General features: G+C 51.4%; 2 protein-coding genes across 3 annotated transcripts; one reads left to right on the top strand and one right to left on the bottom strand.

The window, feature by feature from the left end:
• Window positions 1–614: 614 nt before the first annotated feature.
• LOC120687260 (growth-regulating factor 3-like) lies at window positions 615–2,384 on the top strand. Of its 2 annotated transcripts, none has more exons than XM_039969246.1 (3): window positions 615–1,167; window positions 1,406–1,521; window positions 1,645–2,384. In XM_039969246.1, the coding sequence occupies exons 1-3, from the start codon at window positions 1,057–1,059 to the stop codon at window positions 2,006–2,008; spliced, it is 591 nt and encodes a 196-aa protein (XP_039825180.1). In that variant the 5' UTR covers window positions 615–1,056; the 3' UTR covers window positions 2,009–2,384. The 2 variants fall into 2 exon arrangements, with proteins under 2 accessions (XP_039825180.1, XP_039825179.1); XM_039969245.1 differs by having other exon boundaries at window positions 625–1,167; window positions 1,642–2,384.
• Window positions 2,385–4,930: 2,546 nt separating this feature from the next.
• Window positions 4,931–6,968, bottom strand: LOC120692807. The gene is made up of 2 exons (XM_039976202.1): window positions 6,591–6,968; window positions 4,931–6,168 (listed from the first exon to the last, which is right to left on the bottom strand). The coding sequence occupies exons 1-2, from the start codon at window positions 6,861–6,863 to the stop codon at window positions 5,260–5,262; spliced, it is 1,182 nt and encodes a 393-aa protein (XP_039832136.1). The 5' UTR covers window positions 6,864–6,968; the 3' UTR covers window positions 4,931–5,259.
• Between the last annotated feature and the right edge of the window lie 13,587 nt (window positions 6,969–20,555).

Raw genomic sequence — 20,555 nt, 5'->3', positions numbered from 1 at the left:
ACTGGCCGGTTTGAATTCAAATCCAAATTCAAAAGCTCCCGTGCAACCGGTTTACCGGCCGGTTTGACTTAATGGGCCGGCCCATTTTTTTTCTTTTTCTTTTTTGATTTAACTTTAAATCCCCGCAAACTATACAAAATGAACAAATTTTTGAGAAAATTTGATACCATTAGATTAATCGCAACTTGAAGTATTTTAAGAAATTTTTTAAAAAATTTTCATTTTTTGAATTTAAATTTAAATTTTAAATTTTGGCTGGTTGGGTACCGGCCGAAACCGGAACCGGTCCGGACCGGTAACCGGTCAAACCGGACCGGTTCCCACTGTCTACACCCAAACGAGGAGGAAAGGCATCCCTCCACAAGATTTCGGTGCTGTACTTTTTTTTTCTTTCTTTTCATCAGTCCCAATTCAGTGTGTATTGTCCCGGATTCAACCAGACAGACCGTTCCCCGGGAAAGGCAGAGGGGTGAGAAAAAAGAGGGGGGAAGGCGGCCGCCAAGCCGGTCCCCCGGCAACAGAATCACCAAACGGTCACGTACACGTTCACCGACTGGAACGCTGTGCCGCAAGCCAGCAGCAGCAAGCCAGCAACCGACGACTCGGGTCGCTCGCGCCCTCTCCCGCACGACCAGTCCTCTTCGGCTCTCCTCCCTCCACTCCCAGATCCTCTCTGCCGCCGCGGCCCGACGGAACATTCCGCGCCCCCTCGCCGGCCGCCTCGCCGCAGCCCGCACGCGCACGGCACGGCCGGAGCCCGCGGGAAAGATCCGACGGCGACGGGGGCGCCCAACCGAGGGACAGATCGGGGAAATTTCCACCTGCCTGCCTCGAGTCTGGACGGGGAAAGAAAAGGGTCCGCGCGGACGGTCTCGTCTACCGGGCAGGGGCTAGTAGTGCGGCAGATCGAGCGGCCAAGCCCTGCGAGACGCGTGGGGGGAACAGAGACGGAGGGAAAGGGAAAGGGGAGGGCTGGGACAAGGGAGCAGCGGCCAGCGGGCGCGATCTCCGGAGCGCAGCGGGAGCGCCGGGGCCGCCAGCCCGGGGTGGGGGGCCATGAGGATCCGGAAGCGCACCCCGGCCAGGGCCGCAGACCCGGGGCCCGCGCCGGCGCTCGCCGCCTCGCCGCCGCGTCCTCCTCCGCCGCTGCTGCAGCAGCTGCCCGAGGTGAGACGCCGGCTGCTACCGCTACCTGCTACTGCCGCCCCGTGGCCGTGCATCTCCACCGCACGCGCCGGCGCGAGGGGGGATTCATTGCGAGCGTTGACGTGTGCTGGTTCCCAATCGGCTCTTGGGGCTCGGGATCCCGCTCGTCACCCGAGCCTGGTTATGCGGGTGGTGTGTGATCGTCGTCCAACTTCCTGCCGTGCTCGCCTCACCCTTTTGGCTGCCGTTCCTGCCGCAGGAGGGATCCCGTGAGGAGGAGGAAGAGGTGGAGGAGAAGCGGGTGATCCTGGTCGCCGGGGTCCGCGTCCAAGAAGGAGACGGCGGCCGGGTCCCCGCCGCCGCGTCCGACGGCAGGTGCGTGTGGACTGAAGCCACCCCCTTCTCCTCTGTTCAGGTGTCTGTCCTTTCGAGATCTTGGGGTGGGCCGGGTAGCTGAGAAATCGCTTTTTCTTTCCCCCGCGCCTTCCCACGCAGCAGCGCAATGGACGACGACGTGCCGAAGCCGGAACCGCAGCCGCAGGACGCCGGCGCCCGGTGCAGCCGGAACGACGGGAAGCGGTGGCGCTGCAAGGGCGCGGCGGTGCCGGGGTACCTGTTCTGCGACCGCCACATCGCGTGGTCCACACGCAAGCGCAAGCGCAGGCCCAAGAAGCACAAGCAGCAGCTGCTGCAGCAGCACCGCGGCGGCGGCGTCCTCCTGCCCCAAGCAGCCAAGGACGAGGCTGCGGCTTCGGCGGAGGAGGACGCGCCTCAGATGGTGGTGCGAGGCGGCGACGACGACGGGTTCTTCGGCGGGTTCCGGAAGCGGGCGAGGGGCGGCGGGCCTGGGCCGGCGGCGTGATGAAGGCCGTCGTGCTCTGCTCCGGAAACTCCTCTGCTTTTCCGACTGCAACTGATTGACACGACCGCGTAGGTGCATCTGCATTTTCGCGTCGCGTCCACAAATCCTCCTCGATTTTGATGCTGATATAGGAGTATTACTGGTAGTACTAGTAGTTCTAGTGTTCATCTGATTCTGACGGCAGGCGATTGCAACTTTGGAAGGCGAATGCCGTGATGCCTTTCCAGGGGGGAATCCAGGACCAGATGCGAAAGCAGACAATGAGAAATCGGGAATTGATCATTGGCTGCGCCTCGTTCTTCTCGAGGTTTTTCTAATTGCTCTGGCACTATAGTATGATATCTTTGCCGAGTGCGGTGGAGTCGAGGGAAAAAAATTACATCTAGATGATCTCCGTAAGGCTTAAGATTCACAAAGGATGAGCAACTCCAACAAATTGATTTTTTTCTTCACTTTTTAGCCATAAAAGGAATTTAGGGGAAAAATTTAGCTCCAACAGATTGAATTTTCTTTTTCCCTTTCCCCTTTATTTTCCTCCCTTCTCCCCTTTTAAAGGGGGAATTCCACTTTCTCTTTTTCTATCCATTCTTTTCTAGCCACAAGATCCACATGCACATGTATGAGAAGATCCTGGTCACTCATGAATTAAAGAGGAAATAGAAAAATCAATCTGCTAGAGCACATCTCCCCAATAAACTAAAATTGTGATTGAGGATTCCCATATAAGATGAAAAAGAGAAAATGGGAAAACCAATTTGTTGGAGTTGCTCTGCGTATTGCTAACAGTATCACGTGCCGCTACTGTACGCAAAGTGGGGGGGGGGGGGGGCGCAAAATAAGGTGCCGTTATCGTGAAGGCGTGGGATTAGATGCCAACATGGATCCTCACAGGTATTTCATCAAACACCTTATGGGCATGGACCAAACAAGCAGGCGTGGCTCGTTAAACACCCTGCGCGCGTGAGAGCTCCCGAACGGACCAGCCGGCAGGCGTTCCCAGCGGCTGCAGATCTGCTTGCTGAACACCATGCATGCTTAGGTAGTTGCTTACTACACCAACAAGCAACAAACTTGCTGCGCAGCTCCATAACTAGAGGCTTGCACCTGCACTAGACATTGCGTTGGCACGCCGACAACCAGGCGTCGCTACGCAGCTACGGGTGTGCAGGTGCGAGCACATCCAACTTATTAGGATATGGGAGTCACATTCTTGCTAGAGCAAGCCGGCCGCCCACGATACAGCTCGTCCAAGACCACCAGCGTGCCAGCGAGCACAATGCAGGCGCCCCTACCTAGCTGGTCATGCATCTGTCGCGGCAGGCGGTGCCACCGTCCCGACATGGTGTGGCCGCCAGGATGGCGCGGCGAGGCGACGACCGAACGAAGCGCCACCGCGTCAGCGTGCGCGCGCTGGTGCTGCCACTCCTCTCCCTGGCGTGCTTGCGGAACGTGCAGCCGAGTGGTGGAAGGCATGCGCGAACGGAGACGCGTCGCGGCCTGGCGGGCGACTGGCCACTTGGCCAGGGTCTACAAGGTACAAGCTGTACGCGAGGATCGTGTTCTCCTTCGGTCCCACTCCCATGGCCAGCGCAGTCATGGAGCTGCGGTGCTGCTGCGCACGTGCGGTACAGGGGTACCTCACGTGTCCCGCCCCGCGCAAAGGACGACCTTTTTCCCATGTCGTGCGCTCGGATCGCAGCCACCTGGAGTGTCTACAGGCCAACAGTACGGCAGCGTGATTACTACTGGTGCTAGTGCTACTCAGGCCCGTTTAGTTCCCAAAATTTTTCCGTACCCGTCACATCGAATCTTTCGACACATACATAAAACATTAAATGTAGTTGAAAAAAATTACTAATTACACAGTCTAACTGATTAGCACGAGATGAATTTTTTAAACATAATTAATTCATAATTGGACATTATTTATCAAGTAACAATGAAACGTGGTACAATGGCTTTTCACCCAATTTTTCGCGAACTAAACGCGGCCTCAACAGCAGCAGTCAACCCCGTTATTCGGGAAAAGAAAAGTCAACTCAGAGTTTTTTTCATCTTGCCGGAGCGCTGCAGGCGGGGTACAGTTGCGGGCCGAGCCCGAGCATCCCCAGGCCCAGTCCCACGCTTTGACAGCCGACGGATGCGCGCGGCCTTCACCGGCTCTCTTGACTCGTCTACCCTCTGGTCTGACGCCGACGAGACCACGACTCCACGAGGCCGCGGGCTGCCCTTCGGCATAGTAATTGACGACGAAGGTCATTGATTGGTTGGCGTTACAACAATTGTAGCGGGCTAGGAATAATAATAATTTTAACTATTAATTATGGTGTCAAACAAAATCAGTTTATAAAACTAATTTCAGAACTCGCGCTAGTGTGACTCTGAAGAATCTAACGAGGACTTTGACGCGCGATTAGAGGATAGTTACTGTAGCATCACTGTATCTAATTATCGATTAATTACTGTCATTAGATTCGTCGCGAAAAATTATACCCATCCCTAAAATATTTTTACAAATAGACTTTATTTAGTACTTCATGCATGCGAGATTCTCTTTTCGAAAAATGTGCATGCTAGTTTTGTTGCAAAACCAAAAGGCCGAAGCTAGGTGACTGGAGCGAAAAGCGAGTTGGGTCGGCGCGCAGCCGACTCCACCCGTCCGTGTGATGATTATTCGTGACCGGCCGCATCGAATCCAATCGAATCGAAAACACGGCAAATATAGCAACGGGTGGGCGCGCACGCGAGCTCTATTAAAGCAAATTAATCCTCCGGGCACGTGCGTGTAACTATATACTATTACTTATTACTACTTAATCCTGTTCCCGCCGGCGTAACTTGACCAGCATGCATGTAACGACCGGCTTAATTAGTCGAGAAACAGTTGCGACGCGCTCGTACGGAACGAAACCCATATTCGCAGACACCGCAGGGAAACAAGCTCGCATTATTCCTTCGAGGAGCCAGCCCAACACCACAAATACATGGATCTCTACGCGAACGGCAGATTGGTACACCGAATTAACATGAAGAAAAACTGCCCTAATCAGCTCGATGGCAAAAAAGATTGGAACAGGCGAAAATCAAGATGGCAGAAGCCCCCCACCACCAGACAGTTTGTACACCAAGTCACCAGCGAAACCGGACGGATGAAAAGGCTAGGAAGAATTAAGCTAAGCCAAAAGCTAGCTGATTAACCAACCTGCTGTCCACCTGCAGAAGGGGTTTGCTTGCTTGATGATCATTCACCATCACATCAGGGACTTGAGCGACCTCGCCTTCACGGGCTTCCTCCACCGCTTCCACGGGGTCTTCCTCTTCCCGCCGCCGCTGCTGCCGGCGATCCCGATCCCGTCGTAGTCGTCGTTGCTGGAATCCTCGTCGACGCCGGCGATCCCTGCAATGTCGTCGTCACAGGTAGACACATCGTTGTGATGAGGCGCAGCGGCACGATTGGCATCTTCGGCGGTTCGGGCCTGGTCTGCGGCAGGAGGGGAAGCATGCTCGGCCACTTGCTCCTCCTCCTCTTGCTTTACAGGCGCAGGCTCGTTGTCCTCCTCCTCTTGCTTTACAGGCACAGGCTCGTTCGTGCCGCCGCTCCTGCAGTGCCTCTTGCTGCGGAAGGGGCCGAAGCCGGCGTAGTAGTAGAAGCCCTCAGTTGCGTTGAAGTCGCTGGTGGGCTTCTTCCTCCGTGGCTTGCTGTTGCTGGAGGGCTTGGAGGCGGCGGCTGGAACCGGCGCCGGCGCGGCCTCCTCCGGCTCGAACACCCCGGGGAACTCGTAGTCCGGGTTCAGGTACGAGCGCTTCTGCACGAAGTGGTACTTGCAGAGGGTGTTGGGCTGGCTCACTGTCCGGTGGCAGTGCCACCGCTTGCCGTCGTTTTTCTTGCACTTCCAGACCCGCGCCGCCTGCACTTGCTCCCCCTCCTCTTTCTTCACCTTGGCCTTGCTCCAGGCCGCGGCATCCTCCTTCTTGCCTTTCTCCTTGCTCGCTGCCGCCTTCTTCAGCGCCCTCCTCGCCTCATCGCGCCGCCGCTTGGCTCTTTCCCTGGCAGCCGCGGCCACCTTCTTCGCGTTGGAGACCGGCATGCTGGCCGAGAAGAGCCAGCTCGCGCGAGTCCTGACATGGACGAAGTACCTGTCGACGAGGTCGTCCTCCTCCTAATCGAATGAGACAAGTTAATTAATCGAGACAGCAGCACGAGCAGACGCTACCCGATACGGCGCTATAGCCCCGGAATGGGGCGGCGCGGATCTAGGGTTCGACCCGGCCGCCGCTCCTGCGATTCCAACCCTAGCAGCGGCGGCGCCCCCAAATTACCACGAGGGAAGGGTAGCAAAGGCGACGTGGACCCCGACCAGGCAGGCATCTGCGGGCGGAGGCGCCCGCTGGCCGCCCATTCGGCCCCGCCGGCCAACCCTAGAGGCATGCACGAGCCGGGCGCGGGGGACGCGGCGAGAGGCGGGAGGCCGGGAGCCTGACCAGCGCAGCGAGCTTGCGTAGCATGGGCCTCGCAGAGAGACCCGGAATAGAAACCGAGAGGAGGGAGCGAGGGGAGCGGGAGGGGCCGGGGAGCGCTGACCTGGGGGTCGGAGAGGGAGAGCTCGGCGATGAGGTCCCACGGCGAGCGGCTGAGCTCGCAGGCCTCCCCGGAGGCAGTTGCGTGGCCGGAGTAGCCGCCCCAGCCGCTGGATTCGGGCGGCGGGGAGCACGCCGCGAGGTGCGGCGGCGGCGGCGGCGGCGGCGTCGTGAGGAGGAGCTCGGGCGGGGCCGGCGCACCGGGGGCGGGGGCCGCGGAGGTGGAGGCGGAGTAGGCGGAGCCGAGCAGGCGGGCGGCGCTCTTGCGGATCCGCATGGCGGGGTGCGGCGGGGATCTGGCGGCCCCCGGGGCGCTAGGGTTCGGATTTTTGGTGGAGGCGCGGGGCTGGGACTGGGGAGTCGGAGGTGGAATAGAGAGATATTGGAGAGAGAGAGAGAGAGAGAGAGAGGTGTGGGTGTTTCTTTTTTCTTTTTTTTTTCTTGTTTGCTACTGGCGTGGTGCGGGTGCGCTTCTAGCTTGTTGCCTGCGGCCCTGCTCGTCGTGGGCGGACGGAGCGAATCGACACTCCTCTGTATATCTTCAACTCGCCTGGTCTGAATCCACTTGGCTCGAAAGCTGAACACGGTGGAATTCAGCTGGTACTAATCGACCTCAAGATGCAGCAGAGCTAGCACAGTACTTAACCAGAAAAAATAGCAAGGAGGAACAGCTATCGAGCATGCACAGCAGAAAAAAAAAGAATCTGAAAGTCAAACAGCGCGACAAGTCAACGGCAAAACGGCGAAGCAAAGCTAGCTAGCTTTTCTTCTACACCACGGATGTGAGAGCACGTACGTAGGCGCGCTTTCGCAAGTCGCAACAGAGACTAAGAACGACGACCGCGCCTCCACGGGTTTCGTTCCTCCCCCGCTTGCTCCGGATCTTCCTCTTGCTGCATGCCGCCATTGCTAGCTACTAGCAGCTTGGGGAAGTACACCATGCGGCATTTCCATCCATGTCGCTGCTGACGCCAGCGAATCAGCGAGACCAATCCCGTCGCGGTCGTCGTCGTCGCTGCTATCCGCGTCGATGCATGGCCGCGATCCCTGAAATGTCATCGCCGCAGTATCACGAGCTGCAGCCTGATTGAAATCATCATCACGAGTTTGTCAGCTTCAGACTGACTGGGATGCATGAGAAGCATGTTTCGACGCCGGCGCTGTTCCTCCTCTGATGGAAATGGAATCCTCCTCTTCTTCTTGCTTTTGAGGTACAGAACCGTCCACGCTGCTCCTGCAGCGCCTCTTGCTGCGGAACCCAGGCCAGCAAACCTGGCGCAGTCGTAGTAGAAGCCCTCGATCGCGTTCAAGTCATTGCCGTACTTGTTTCGTGGCTTGGAGCTGGTGGAGGGTTTCCACGCTCCTGGCCATGGCGCCACCAGCACCTTCTCTTTCTTCCCGAATCTAATTGTGCATCAAGTAGTACTCGTTCTTCTAATCTTCTTGCAGCTCACACCTGACACCCTTGCCGCCCCTTCCCTCCTGCTCATATCTTGCTTGACCTCTGCATGCGTTCTTCTTCGCCTGCCGGCCCTTCTGTTCTGGTTCTTCCCTTTACTCAATGCTCCAAGTGGGCGAGGCAGTATATCCGGGCTCGAGAGGCCGCCCCCGCCTCTGGAGTCTGGATTCGGGCGTGGAGCCGCGGAACACAGCGCCAGTTGTGGCGATGGCAGGAACGAGAGGGCGCCGCGCCGAGGGGCGGGACGGCGGAGGCGGCGGAGGAGGCAGAAACTGAGGAAGCGGGCAGCGCTCCTCCGGATCCGCATGGCGTGGACGTGCCTGACGGTGGGGTGACGTGATTTGGGAGCCGGCCAGCCATGGAGGACGCGAGGGAAATGGCGGAAGGAAACTGGAGGAGGGGGGAGAGGGAGATGGGCGGTGGGCTTTGGTTCCCTCGGCTGGCTGGCTCTGTATTTCTTTTGGGTTTGGCTTTGCTGCGCTGGTGCGCTGGCTGCTGCGTGCTGCCTGTGGCCAGTGGTGTGGGCGCTGCTCCGCCCCCGTCCTAGTGTCCCTGACGCGCATGCGGGATCTGTCAATACTAGTGATGCCGTGTGGGCTCCGCCGCTCAGCGACGGTATCAGAAGCAAGAAACGGAACGGAATAGGTGGTACTCCCTCCGTTCCATATTAGAGTTCGTTTGACATTTTTGACACTAAATTTGACCACTCGTTTTATTCAAAAAAATTATGCAAACATAGTCAAACTTAAGTTGTTTCTGAAAAAAAAACTTATATTGATAAAGCAAACCACTACAAAGAAGTGATATTTTACAAATACTTTTGAGTTCGGATTTGTGCTCTTAGCGCTCGCGTCACTGGTGCAAGGCAACGAATTGAAGCTCTATGCCGATATCAAGCGTTGGGTGGAAATGGATACCATATGGATTCAAATGTACTTGAATATGTGCAAATTATTGTATCGTTAGAATTCGAGTCCGAGTTCGGATTTCACGCACCTTCAATATATAATAAGAATTATTATTTTTTATTTCTAGACTAAACATAATTCATAATTTATGCAAGTACATGAAAACTAACATTTTAAACAAAGATAGTGTTATTATTTTATTTAGTATACTAACCGAACATTAAATCAATATTCAAATAGGGTTTAGAGTTAATGTTTATTCAAGTATCAAGATGGATGAATATAAAAGCCAGTATCAATATGTTAAGTTCCTTTCTATTTTTCAAATTAGATCTGTATCTTTAATTACTAGAATTATACTATGGATAGAAAATATAAGTTTAATTCTTTACCTAAATGTCAAGCAATATTTAATCAAATTTCAGGTTAGATGAATAAAGAATACATATCACGTTGTATTTCATTCTATATCTCGATTCGTTTGATGTCCTTAAAATACTAGCATGAATATAGTAGAAGTGATGAGGCTATTAGATGCTATTTCTTTCTTCCTGCTGCAATTTTCTTATCATGAACTTTTACCTATGAAGGTTTTCCATGACCCATCTAAAATATTCATAGATCACTTTCTCTCTCTCTTTTTTTAATTATCTTGATTTTTCCTAAGGTTTTTATTTTTCACACCTAAGGTTTTGTGCTTGTTGGCTAAATGTACGACCTAAACGATCTACCTCTGCTAAATGCGCCCTGCCAGCGTTTTACACTTGTCCAACGGTGGTGAGATGGCATCTCAAGGTGCGCGAGGATGTGCTAAGGTTTAATCGGTAACCGCATGTTTGGTTGGAATTCAAATACATGACGAGAAATCCTTAATTTTGCTTGCGTTGGTTTGGGATCGACTAGGGGCAAGATCTTCATGAGAGTATCTCAGCCTGTTCGGCTGGCTCGAAATGGCTAGCTGGGGCTGCCACGCCCAACTGCCCCGTCGCTGCATGCAGAGTCTGACAGGTAGGTGCGACGCCCAGTCCAGCCCAGCCGCTTCGACCAAGCCGAACAGGGTGGAGATAGTCTTTTACCCAAAATTTGGAGGGAGGGTGTCATCTCCACTGCTGCCACCATGAGGGAGAGAAAGTATAGGAGGATGGTAGGTGGCTGATAGGTGGGCCGATAGGGGGGGGGGGGGGGTTATTTTTCCTTATTTTATCATCTCATCCTTTCTTTCTCAAAACCACCTCTAATTTTGAAATTTTGATTTTTTTGCACAGTACAAGCCAAGACGAACCCATATTTTGCTTAAGAACACTCAACCCTTGTTAAATTTAAAGTAAAATGCATTAAAATAGGCTCCTTTGAAACTTTGTTTGAATTTGTAAGGAATTGAAACAATTTCTAAAATTTATAAAAACAACTAACATTCCTAATTTTTTTGGTGTAGGAACTTATAAATTATTTGTCATATTAAGTTGCATAGGAACTTTTTGCAGTTTTATTATAAAATTATATTTCTTATTTAATTTGATAATTTAAAACAAGATATATGACCATACCATACATCCAACCAAACATCATACATGACCAGCTTATCCCCACTCCAACCAAGTATGATATGGATCATGCCATCTCACGTTGTCCTCAGATGAAGATGACGGGGCGAGATAGAACTACCATTTTCCTTTGCTGGATCGCGTATGACCCGGAGAGCAAGTGAAACAAAACAAAAAGGAAAAAATGTACGTTTTCTCCCTCAACTATCGCAAAAGTCTGATTTCCTCCCTCAACTGCAAAATCCGGTATCCAGCCTCCCCGAACTATTAAAATAGTTTGTTTTACCCCCCCTCGGCAGTTCTACAAGTAGTTTTCTATTTTTTTTCATAGATTTTTCTCCCTTATCTTTTTTTTTTTGCACTGAATTGAGGGAGCAAACATGAATCAAAATTTATGAAAATTAGCGTAGTGGTAGAGGAGAGTACAAACAACCCAATTCTACAAAGGTTAAACCTAAAGAAATTTGAAAATTAAAATTTTAAAGAAAGAAAGATTTCATCAAGATGAGATCCAGTGCTCCACCTTTGACAAAATTTGAACTGTGTGACACATGTTAGAGGTATATCACTACGGAATTTTTGTGAGTATAGGATCTATAGTAAAATTTGATGTTTATTACGAAGGGTCAAATTTGAGAAAAAATTATACTTTTTATTTATTTTCACATAATTTAGACTAAAGAATTTGCATATGTACAAATCAAATTTTCAAAGTTTTGAGTAAAATTTAAATTTTATAAAAATAAATAAAAAATAATTTTGGCTCAAATTTAATGCTTCCTAAGAAACATAAAATTTTGCTATATAATATATACTCAGAAAAGTTCTCTATTGATGCACCTCTAATATGTATCACACAGTTCAAATTTTGTTAAATATGGAGCTCATCTTGATGCTTTAAAAATTCATTGAAGTTTGAATTCTTTCTTCCTTCAAAATTTCAAATTTTAATTCTGTTTGAGTTTCAAATTCAAGTATTGTAAAATTGGGTTCTCTATACTCTCCTCTACCACTTTGCTAATCATTATAATTTTATCCATGTTTGCTACATCAATTGAGTGAAAAAATAGAGAATCTATGAAAGAATATAAAAACCGCTTATAAAACTGATGAGGGAGGTAAAACAAACTATTTTGATAGTTGGAGGAGGCTGGATACTCAATTTTACAGTTGAGGAAGGAAAATCAGACTTTTGCGATAGTTGAGGGAAGAAAAGTACACTTTTTCCAAATAAAAATCACATGCGGTTCATGGGCCTGAACTCGTTTTTTTGTTCAAACTCCGTCTTGCTTCCTTGCACATCAAACGTTGCGAGCCGCGCAGCGCCATTTAGATCCAGCCCAAGAGGCACCAGGCCGCCTGCTCGCCCTTTGCTGCTCCCGCTTTGTTGGGCTCATTCGGCCCGCACCACGCACGTATGCAGGCTGAGCCCATCGTCCGTGCATGTGTGTGCAGCCCCTGCTGCCTGCACGCGCCGCTCGGGCTCCCTCGCCGTGTTATATTCATGCACAATGAATAGTGATTAATTAATAATGCATTCCAGTAGATTTTTCAGTTCCCGCCCATTTCCGTAACCGTTATATCCCGTTTTTGCTCCCGTACCCGGCTATTCCGCTCCCGCTCCCATTTTCCGTAATAAAAAATGGAAACAGAAATGGTTGATGGGTTTTTCCGCCCGTTCCCATCCGTTTTCATCCCTAGCCGGCAATGGCCACGCGCACTTCGGCGGTTGCTGGATGCCATGCAGCCGCACACTCCTTGACTTTTTGAATTTTGGCACTAGCGTACGTGTGAGCTCGCGACCCCACCCGCCGGCTCGCCGCTGTGACCCGAGTGCGGACCCGCCACCCGCCGGCTGGATGCATACGAGGACGCTGACGCTCGCGCCACGCCTGTGGGCCTAGGGGTGCGCAGATTACCTGAAACCCGAAGTCCGAACCCGAAAAACCCGAACCCGTACCTGAAAAACCCGAGCCCGAAAAACCCGAACGCTAATTCGGATTCTAACCCACAGTACCCGAAATTATTACGGGTAATTCGAGTTTCAAATCACGGTACCCGACTACCCGAACAACAGCCCAATCCAAATAATTTGCAATCAGCCCAGCCCACCTAGCCACCTTACCTTGCCATCCAGGCATCTAGCCCATCCTCCCCCTGCTAACCCTAGCCCCCAGCCCCCCACGCAGGCTTGGAGCTTCGGAGCATCGATCGAGCGTCGCCGCCTGACCGCTTCCTCGCGACTCGCCCCGCCTGACCGCTTCCTCGCGAGCTCGCCTCGTGCCCCCTGACGCCCCACCCCTGGCCTCACCGATGAAGTCGCCGCCGCCGCTACCCTCGCCGGTGTCCGCGTCGCCTCCGTGCCCCCTGACGCCCCGCCCCCGCCGGTGAAGTTGGCGCCGCCGCGCCGTCTCCCCGTTGCGCCGTTGACGCCCCCGACCCCACCGGTCTCCGTGCCGCGCCGCCGACACCCCGACCCCGCCGGTCTCCGTGTCGCGCTGCGCCGCACCGCCGACGCCCCCGCCCCCGCCGGTCTCCGCGCCGCGCCCGTCGACGCCCCGCCCCTGCCAGTGCTGGTGAAGTTTTCGTTCTGGGCAAGATCGGGTAGTTCGGGGTTACCCGAACCCAAACCCGAATTTTCGGGTACCCGAAATGTCGGGTTTTCAATATTTCGGACAAATTTCGGATAACAATTTTCAAAACCCGAAATTTTCAAAACCCGAAAAATCCGACCCGAAATTTTCGGGTTACCCGAATGCCCACCCATACGTGTGGCCACATCGCGGCCACAAAAGCACGCCGCCTACCTGTTGGCTGTTGCACCGCATCCTACAGCCTGCCCCCGGTGCGCGCTTCGCTGTCGCCTGGAATACAACTGCAACTTGAGAAAATTAATGCATTCTGTTCAAGGATACTCGCATGAAATTTCTGAGCGTCTCTCCTCATGACAAATGCAAGGCAGGAAGAGAAAATGACAAATGCAAGGCAGGAAGAATCCTGTTTGTGGGAGAACTCCAAAATCCAAATCGAGTCATCAAGCCCGTATATAGCCAGCTAGTTCCCTTACTTTCGCCTGTTTTGCTGGGAGACCTCAAAATTCAAATAATAATGCTAGGGATTGGACGTCCCATCCCTCGGACGCATCAACGTACCACTTTCCAAACCGACCCTAATCCTACTGATTAAATTAGGGGGTGTTTAGTTGGTGAAAAACTTCCTACAGTATCCGTCACATCGAATTTTCGGGCACATGCATCGAGCATTAAATACAGTTGAAAAAAATAACTAATTACACAGTTTAACTAATTTGGACGAGAAGAATCTTTTAAGCTTAATTAGTCCATGATTGGACATTAACTACCAAATAACAATAAAATGCGCTACAGTATCAAAACCCAAACTTTTTCACCATCTAAACACCCCCTTAGCTACCCACCCCACCCCGCCTGCTTCCATGCCGCTTCCAGCTTCGTCCCCGGCCGTCCTGCCGCCTGAATCTGTGCCGCACGCACCGCGCCCAGCGCACGCGGCTCTCCGCGACCTCGCGGTGCTCTTGCTCCCCTCCGACCGATGCTCCTGCTTCCCACCGATGCGATGGCCCCACCCGGCAAAGGCTACCATGACCCCATTGTGGTGCGGAGACAGGGGCCACCATCAAATCCGCCGTCTCCGCTGAGCCACTCCTCAATTCCTGGCGGCTACAACTTCCCCTCGTCCTCCTTGACCGATTTGAGCCCCCACCCTCCGTTTCCCCGCCTTGTAGGACCTACTCCGACGACGAGCTCCGCCGCCGGTGTCAGCTGTCCCTGGAACGTCCTCGTTGCCGAGTATCCTCACCCCGCGACCCCCCTGACGAGCCTTGTCGCGTCCCTGCGCAGCCCCTACCGTTTCGCCACCCCTTGCCGCCAGTGAGGCCACAGCCGCCCCTGCGCGCCGCGCTGTGCGCGGCTGGGCACACCCCGGGTTGCAGCTGTAGGGCGCTGAGCTGAGATGATGCAAAGATTGTTTTTGGATGTTGCAGGGGATTATTTATGCTGTTGCAACGGGTGATCGATTTTTATTCGATGTTTTCAATTTGTGATTTATGATGTTGTAATATATAATTTTGAATGTTCCAAAAGGTAAGCATCAATGTTGCAAATATTATTTCTATATGTTACCATTTTGAGTGGATGTTGCATGAGACATGCTGTACATGTTGCTGTGAGAATTTTAGATCTCGGAATCAGATATCACAGTCAATTTTACATATAGTTTCGTATGTTGCAATAGATGATGTCTGATGTTACATTAGTAAATTCTCACGGAACATCCGATGAGAAATTTTCCATCGAACGTCCGGGCGGTAGGATCCCCGAAATCCAAACCGAACCGCCTGGAATTCTAATCGATGTTTCCTCGTCTCGTCGATTTTGATTGGATTCTGCCTGCACTCCTGCCTCACTCGATCTATAAATCAAACCCCCCCCAAAAGATCCATTTTTCTGGAGATCTCTCTCCTCGGTCGTGGGTAGTATGTAGTAGTATTGTCATCAATCGTCATGGAGTCTTCTTCGTCTAAGCGGCGGTAGCGGAACGAAGAGCGATGCAGGGACTGTGCAGAGAAGAAGTACCTGTACCTGGTGCTCGATGACGGGAAGGGTGGCTACAGCCCGGTGCGCCCATGTCTTTCACCTCTCTCTGGGCACCAGCATCCTCATCTCCACCAACCCGGACTGCAGCCGCGACCGGGCACCCCGTTCCTCGTCTACGACGCGGGGACCGCGGCGCTCACCGTCGGCCCGCCTCCTCCGGACGGCTACCTCCGTGATGCCATGGACGTCGGCAGGAAGCTGTACGCCCTGTTAGCAACATTTGTCCGCGACGACGACGGCTCCTATCGGTACCCCACCATGTGGATGCAGGTCTTGGCGTGGGAACCCAAGACCGACTAGTAGGAGCCATGGCCCATGGGATCCGGCCATGGCGTGGTCGTGGTACACCGCGCAGGCGCTACCCCCGTTCGGCCACGAGAAGAGCATCGCCTCGTACGTGTTGCACCCATGTCCACCGACTGGGGCACCCACTCGCTGGACACCGGCGATGGCGCGTGGCGGGACCTGGGGGGGGGGGTGGACGCTGCCAGTCCAGGGCCAGGCCTACTTCAATGGCGAGCTCGATGCGTAGGTCGACCTCCATCACAAGGAGGATGGGCACGTCTGCTGCTGCCTAGTTGCCTCGCGCAGCGCCACGACGGCGTGACAACCGGAGTGCATGGTCCTCAAGGAGAAGCTGTTCCGCCACTATAGATGGCCAAATGGGCCAGCACGGCACAACCCGACCCTAACCCTATCCGGCACGGCACGAATCAGGCACGACACGACCCGGCACGACTAGTTAGTTGTGTCGTGCCGTGTCGGCACTGCGTGCATGGCCGCGGACCCAGGCACGACACGACTAAGAATTAGTCATGCCGTGTCGGCCCATCAGCACGGCTAACCCATAGGGTTAGTGCCGACCCAGACACTACTGACTACAACTAGCAAGCCACAACTTTATCAGTTCATAGAAACATGCTAAGTTCAAATTTTCCCCACATAACAGGATTACAGGACATAGTCACACAGAGCACACAGAACACATTTTCAAAGTTTGAGCTGGTGCAATGGCTGCCTCATTAAAAACCTATCTAGGTAAAACTCACACCTTGTGAGAAACCCTAGATAGGAAAAGAGTACAGCCCAGCTCAATTAAAATTTCATTATTACATAGTTCAAATGTTCCAAGGTCCAACAAGTACATGAATACATAATCAGTTACACATCAAGCTACAGATAATCAAAAGCAGCTTCAAGTTCCTTGTCCTTCACAGAATGTTGTGCTCTTGCATCACCAGCCTCCCAGTCTTTGATGCAGGAGAGCATCTCCGCCGTTTCTGGAGCCAGTTGGTGGCGACGCTCCTCGATGATCCTGCCTGTAAGACTAAATGCAGATTCTGAAGATATAGTAGACACAGGCACAGATAAAACATCTTTAGCTGAGATTGAAAGAATTGGATAGGTGTGTTTATGCTCTTGCCACCAATTCAAGATATTGAAATCATCATCAAACTGATTGGCAGTGTCACTGTCCAAGTAGGAAGATAGTTCAGAAGTAATACCAAGAGAAGCACCACTTGTTGCTGCTTGCAACAATGCACTGACAGAAGTTCTTCTAGATAGAGAGGATGGAGTGGGTGTAGAGTTACCAAAACTGGATCAACCAGCACCAGCAAAACCATGATCATCACCACCAAAAATCTTACCCCAGACAGTTTTTTTTCTTACCAGAGCTTACTGGTTGTGAAGGCCTTTGCAATCTCACTGCACCAAACTTCTCATCATATTTGTTAAACATGGTAGAAAGTTCAGCTCTTACCTCAGTTAAGTAAGGAGAGTAATCAGTACCAGTGAGGTTGGACGCTCATTCACAGCAATGCAATAGGTTTTGTATGCTGCAATGTGCTGGTTAGAAGAATTCAAGAAGGAGATTGCTGTTCTAAATGATTCTAGGTAAGCGGATATCCTCTTCAAGCCAGACTTCACAATAAGATTAATTATATGGCAAGCACATCTCTGATGCAAGAACAAAGTACCAACATAACTAGAAATTTTAGGAGATAAAATGTTAATAGCAGTAGTATTAGCAGATGCATTGTCCAAAAAAACATATACCACTTTTTCAGTTAAACCAAATTCATCCAACACAGCAAGCACACGCTCAGCAATGTTTTCACCACTGTGGGAAACATCAATGAGCCTCAGCCCTAACATCCACTTCTCTAATTGCCAGTCACTACTAACAAAATGAGCAACCACACTAAGGTAATCTTCCTTACCATTACCTGACCAAATATCAGATGTGAAAGCAACAGATGAAGCAGTAGCTAAAGTCTCCATAATTTTACTACGACGATCAGCATAATACTTGACAAGATCTCTAGTGGTGGTTTGCCATGAGACAGTAGCAAACCGAGGGTTATGTGCAACTTTAATGTACTCTTCAAATGCTTCAGAATCACCAAACCCCAAAGGAAAATCAAGTCTAGCAATCAAACAACAAAGTTGTGCAACCTCGGGACTGTACTCCCAGTGACCTACACTACCATCTGAGTTGAACTGAAGCAAGGACTGCGATGAACGAGACTTTTGCTTCCAAACAGAGCATGATTTAATATGACGCTTCAGAGTTCTAGTACCAAAAGTAGATAGAGTAGTGTAGACCTTACCACAATGAAGACACTTAGCTTGGAATCGGATTCTCTTACCATCCACCACCCTGTAGATCTTCTCATACTCATCCCAGACATCAGAGGTGCATGGACGGTTCCTCTTGCCAATGCCAGTGACAGTGCTCTCAGTTTCGTGCTCAGCACCAGCACTGGCACTGGTACCATCACCATCACCATCAAGGTCGATAGGCGCAGTAGCACTATGGCCAAAGAGCTCATCCTGCCCTGCGAGGAGGTCTTCTTCATCATCTCCGACCCCCCGCATCAACCGAATCTCATCGTTGATGGTCATGGAGTGGCCGTCATCCGCCATCACCATCGTTTGGTTGCTCAATGGCACTGAGGAAAGAAATCAAGAACAATCAGAAAGAAATCAACAAAGAAAAGAAAGAAAGAACAAGAAAGAGGAGGAGGGTGAACAAACCTGCAAGTCCGGAGCACCAGAGTCGCCGACGAGGTCGAAGAAGTGCAAGCCCGGAGCACCATATTTGCCAGTGAGCTCTGGTTCCTCAACAGGCTAGGGTTAGGGTTAGGGTTTTAGGATAGAGGGCCGAGCCAGAGATGGACAGGACACAGGAGCACAAGACTAGAAGAGGAAGAGTCGTGCCGTGCCGGGGAGGCTAGTTGCGGCGGAGGACTGCCGGCCGGATAGGGAGAAGATGAGGAGCTCTAGATCTGGAAGAATAAAGGTGACGAGGAGGAGAGGAGGTACGCGAGGGGGGGGGGGGAGGAAACAAGATGGCTGTGGCTGCAGGCCACCAGTGGCGGCGGCGGCAGAGAGGAGGAGGCGAGGCAAGGCAGAAGAGGCAGAGGGCGAGGAGGAGGAGGCGGATGACTCGAGACGCGGGCGGAGGCGCGAGGACAGGAGTGGGGGGAGGCTAGGGTTTTCCCCGGGTGAGCGGCGCGGACGGGTGAATGGCCCTTGTTTGGTTTTGGTAATTGAGTGACAACTTAGATGGATTAAAAAGTGTTTATGTTGAGATACATAGGTGATTAGTCCACACAAAGACACTAGTATGAGCAACATATGCCATGGAGGAGAAATGGCTAAGGGTTGATAATATGCTCATATAGTGTGATGGAGGAACTCATTGCATATGAGACATGACATGGAGTCATGGGACCAAAGTGGAGAAGATCAAGATAAGGCTTGGCTTGATGGACCGGTTGCAATGGTGAAGGGCTAGTCAAGACTTTGAAGCGATGGACCGCGAGGCGGTGAAGCTTGGGTAAGACTTGGCACCGATGGACCGATGCGACGGTGGAGAGCAAGCAAGGTCAAGATCGATGGACCAAAGAGGTCATGTGATAATATTGAGTGGATCATATCATTCAAGGAAGATCAAGCCAAGTGTTGACTCATGATGATGATCAAAAGGCTTGAAGGAAATTGGTCTTGTGTGGCATCAACAATTTGGGAAGATAAAATGGAATGTGCAAGGCAAAGGTATGACTTGTAGGACATTTCATTTCACTGGTCAAAGGTTGTGTAGAGAAGTGCATGACCAGATTTAGGATAGATGGCCGTACTATCAAGAGGGGCAAACTTATTTGCATATCGGTCATCTAGTGCCAGTTGAGCGATCTAACATTGCGGTGTTGCTAGGATCGAGTGGCATGGTGAGATCAAGTGAAAATTCTTTCAAAATTATTGTGAAAATTCTAACACACATGCACATGGTATTGTTCACTTGGTGTTGTTGGCACATTTGCAAAGGAGAAAGAATTGGAGTTGATGTTTATCAACTTGGGGAAGCAAGAAAGGCTTTTTGGTGTTCTCCGGTAACTAGGTTGGCTCTTGGAGTGGAATACTACTTTGATCTATTGTGTTTTTGATCAAATATTCAGTTGGGTTGTGTAGCCCTCTGAATAAGCTTTCCATAGAGTTCAAGATCACCTAATTTGGACATCAGAGCTAAGAGTTATGAGCATTTTACCGAGGTTCATTTCTGCTGGAAATGTACCTGCGGACGGTCCGCTTCTGGGGGGAGGACGGTCCGCCGTTGTCTTGTTTGAGCTCGAACAGAACCGTTTTTGGCTCTGGATGGTGGTCCAAAATGAACTGCGGACCGTCCGGCCCCTGGGGGCGGACGGTCCGCATTTAAATCCTAAAACAGGAATAGAAACTTGGTCTTTCTATATGGGGTGTCCAAATGAACTACGGACCATCCGCCATTTGTGAGGCGGACCGTCCGCCCGGGCTGTAATGGTCGACTATGAGTAGCATTTATTGAGAATATAGCCGTTGGATTTGGTGGTGCTTGTTACACTTGGAGGTTGCCACCTCCTAGACGACTTGGTGGTGTGTCTCCGTTGTGAAGCCCGCAAGAAGATTGTGTGGTGCTCCAGAGAAGTGATTGTGATGGGTATTGTGCTCATCCCACGGTAGTCGCGAAGAGCAACTCTAGTTGAGCGAGACGCAAAGAGCAACAAGTGGTCCGGCCAGGTCATGTGCTAGAGCTCGGTGTGAGCACTCGACGTGGGAGAGTGTGACTTGAGAGTCACCACTAGCAAGAGGATCGGCGGCAACCTTGAAGCTTGCCTCAACGGGGACTAGCTTGGTGGCAACCAAGTGAACCTCAGGATAAAAATCATCGTGTCAACTTTGTCTACTCTTCTCGGTGGTTTGTATTCTCCAAATCACAAGCCTTGTATTTACTTTCATATATATCTTGTGCTTGTGTAGTCATTCTAGTGATTAGTTAGCTTGTGTAGCTTGCTAATCATCTTCTTGCTTGTGTAGCATAGAAGTAAAGATCATAGTGTAGCTCAATTAGTTGTCGTGCTTAGTTTGTGTAGCTAAGTAATT

This window comes from Panicum virgatum, chromosome 9N (genome assembly GCF_016808335.1).
Source record: "Panicum virgatum strain AP13 chromosome 9N, P.virgatum_v5, whole genome shotgun sequence".
NCBI lineage: Eukaryota > Viridiplantae > Streptophyta > Magnoliopsida > Poales > Poaceae > Panicum > Panicum virgatum.
The sequence above is the reverse complement of the archived record's forward strand: the minus strand, read 5'-3'. Positions and strand labels throughout refer to the sequence as shown.

Bases quoted from the DNA above. Each gene is read 5' to 3' on its own strand.
- LOC120692807 (XM_039976202.1), bottom strand. From the start codon at position 6,863: ATGCGGATCCGCAAGAGCGCCGCCCGCCTGCTCGGCTCCGCCTACTCC. The intron at 6,169-6,590 runs GTCAGCGCTCCC...TCATTCGATTAG, and splicing joins TCTCCCTCTCCGACCCCCAG to GAGGAGGACGACCTCGTCGA.
- LOC120687260 (XM_039969245.1), top strand. From the start codon at position 1,057: ATGAGGATCCGGAAGCGCACCCCGGCCAGGGCCGCAGACCCGGGGCCC. The intron at 1,168-1,405 runs GTGAGACGCCGG...TTCCTGCCGCAG, and splicing joins TGCTGCAGCAGCTGCCCGAG to GAGGGATCCCGTGAGGAGGA. The intron at 1,522-1,641 runs GTGCGTGTGGAC...CTTCCCACGCAG, and splicing joins GCCGCCGCGTCCGACGGCAG to CAGCGCAATGGACGACGACG.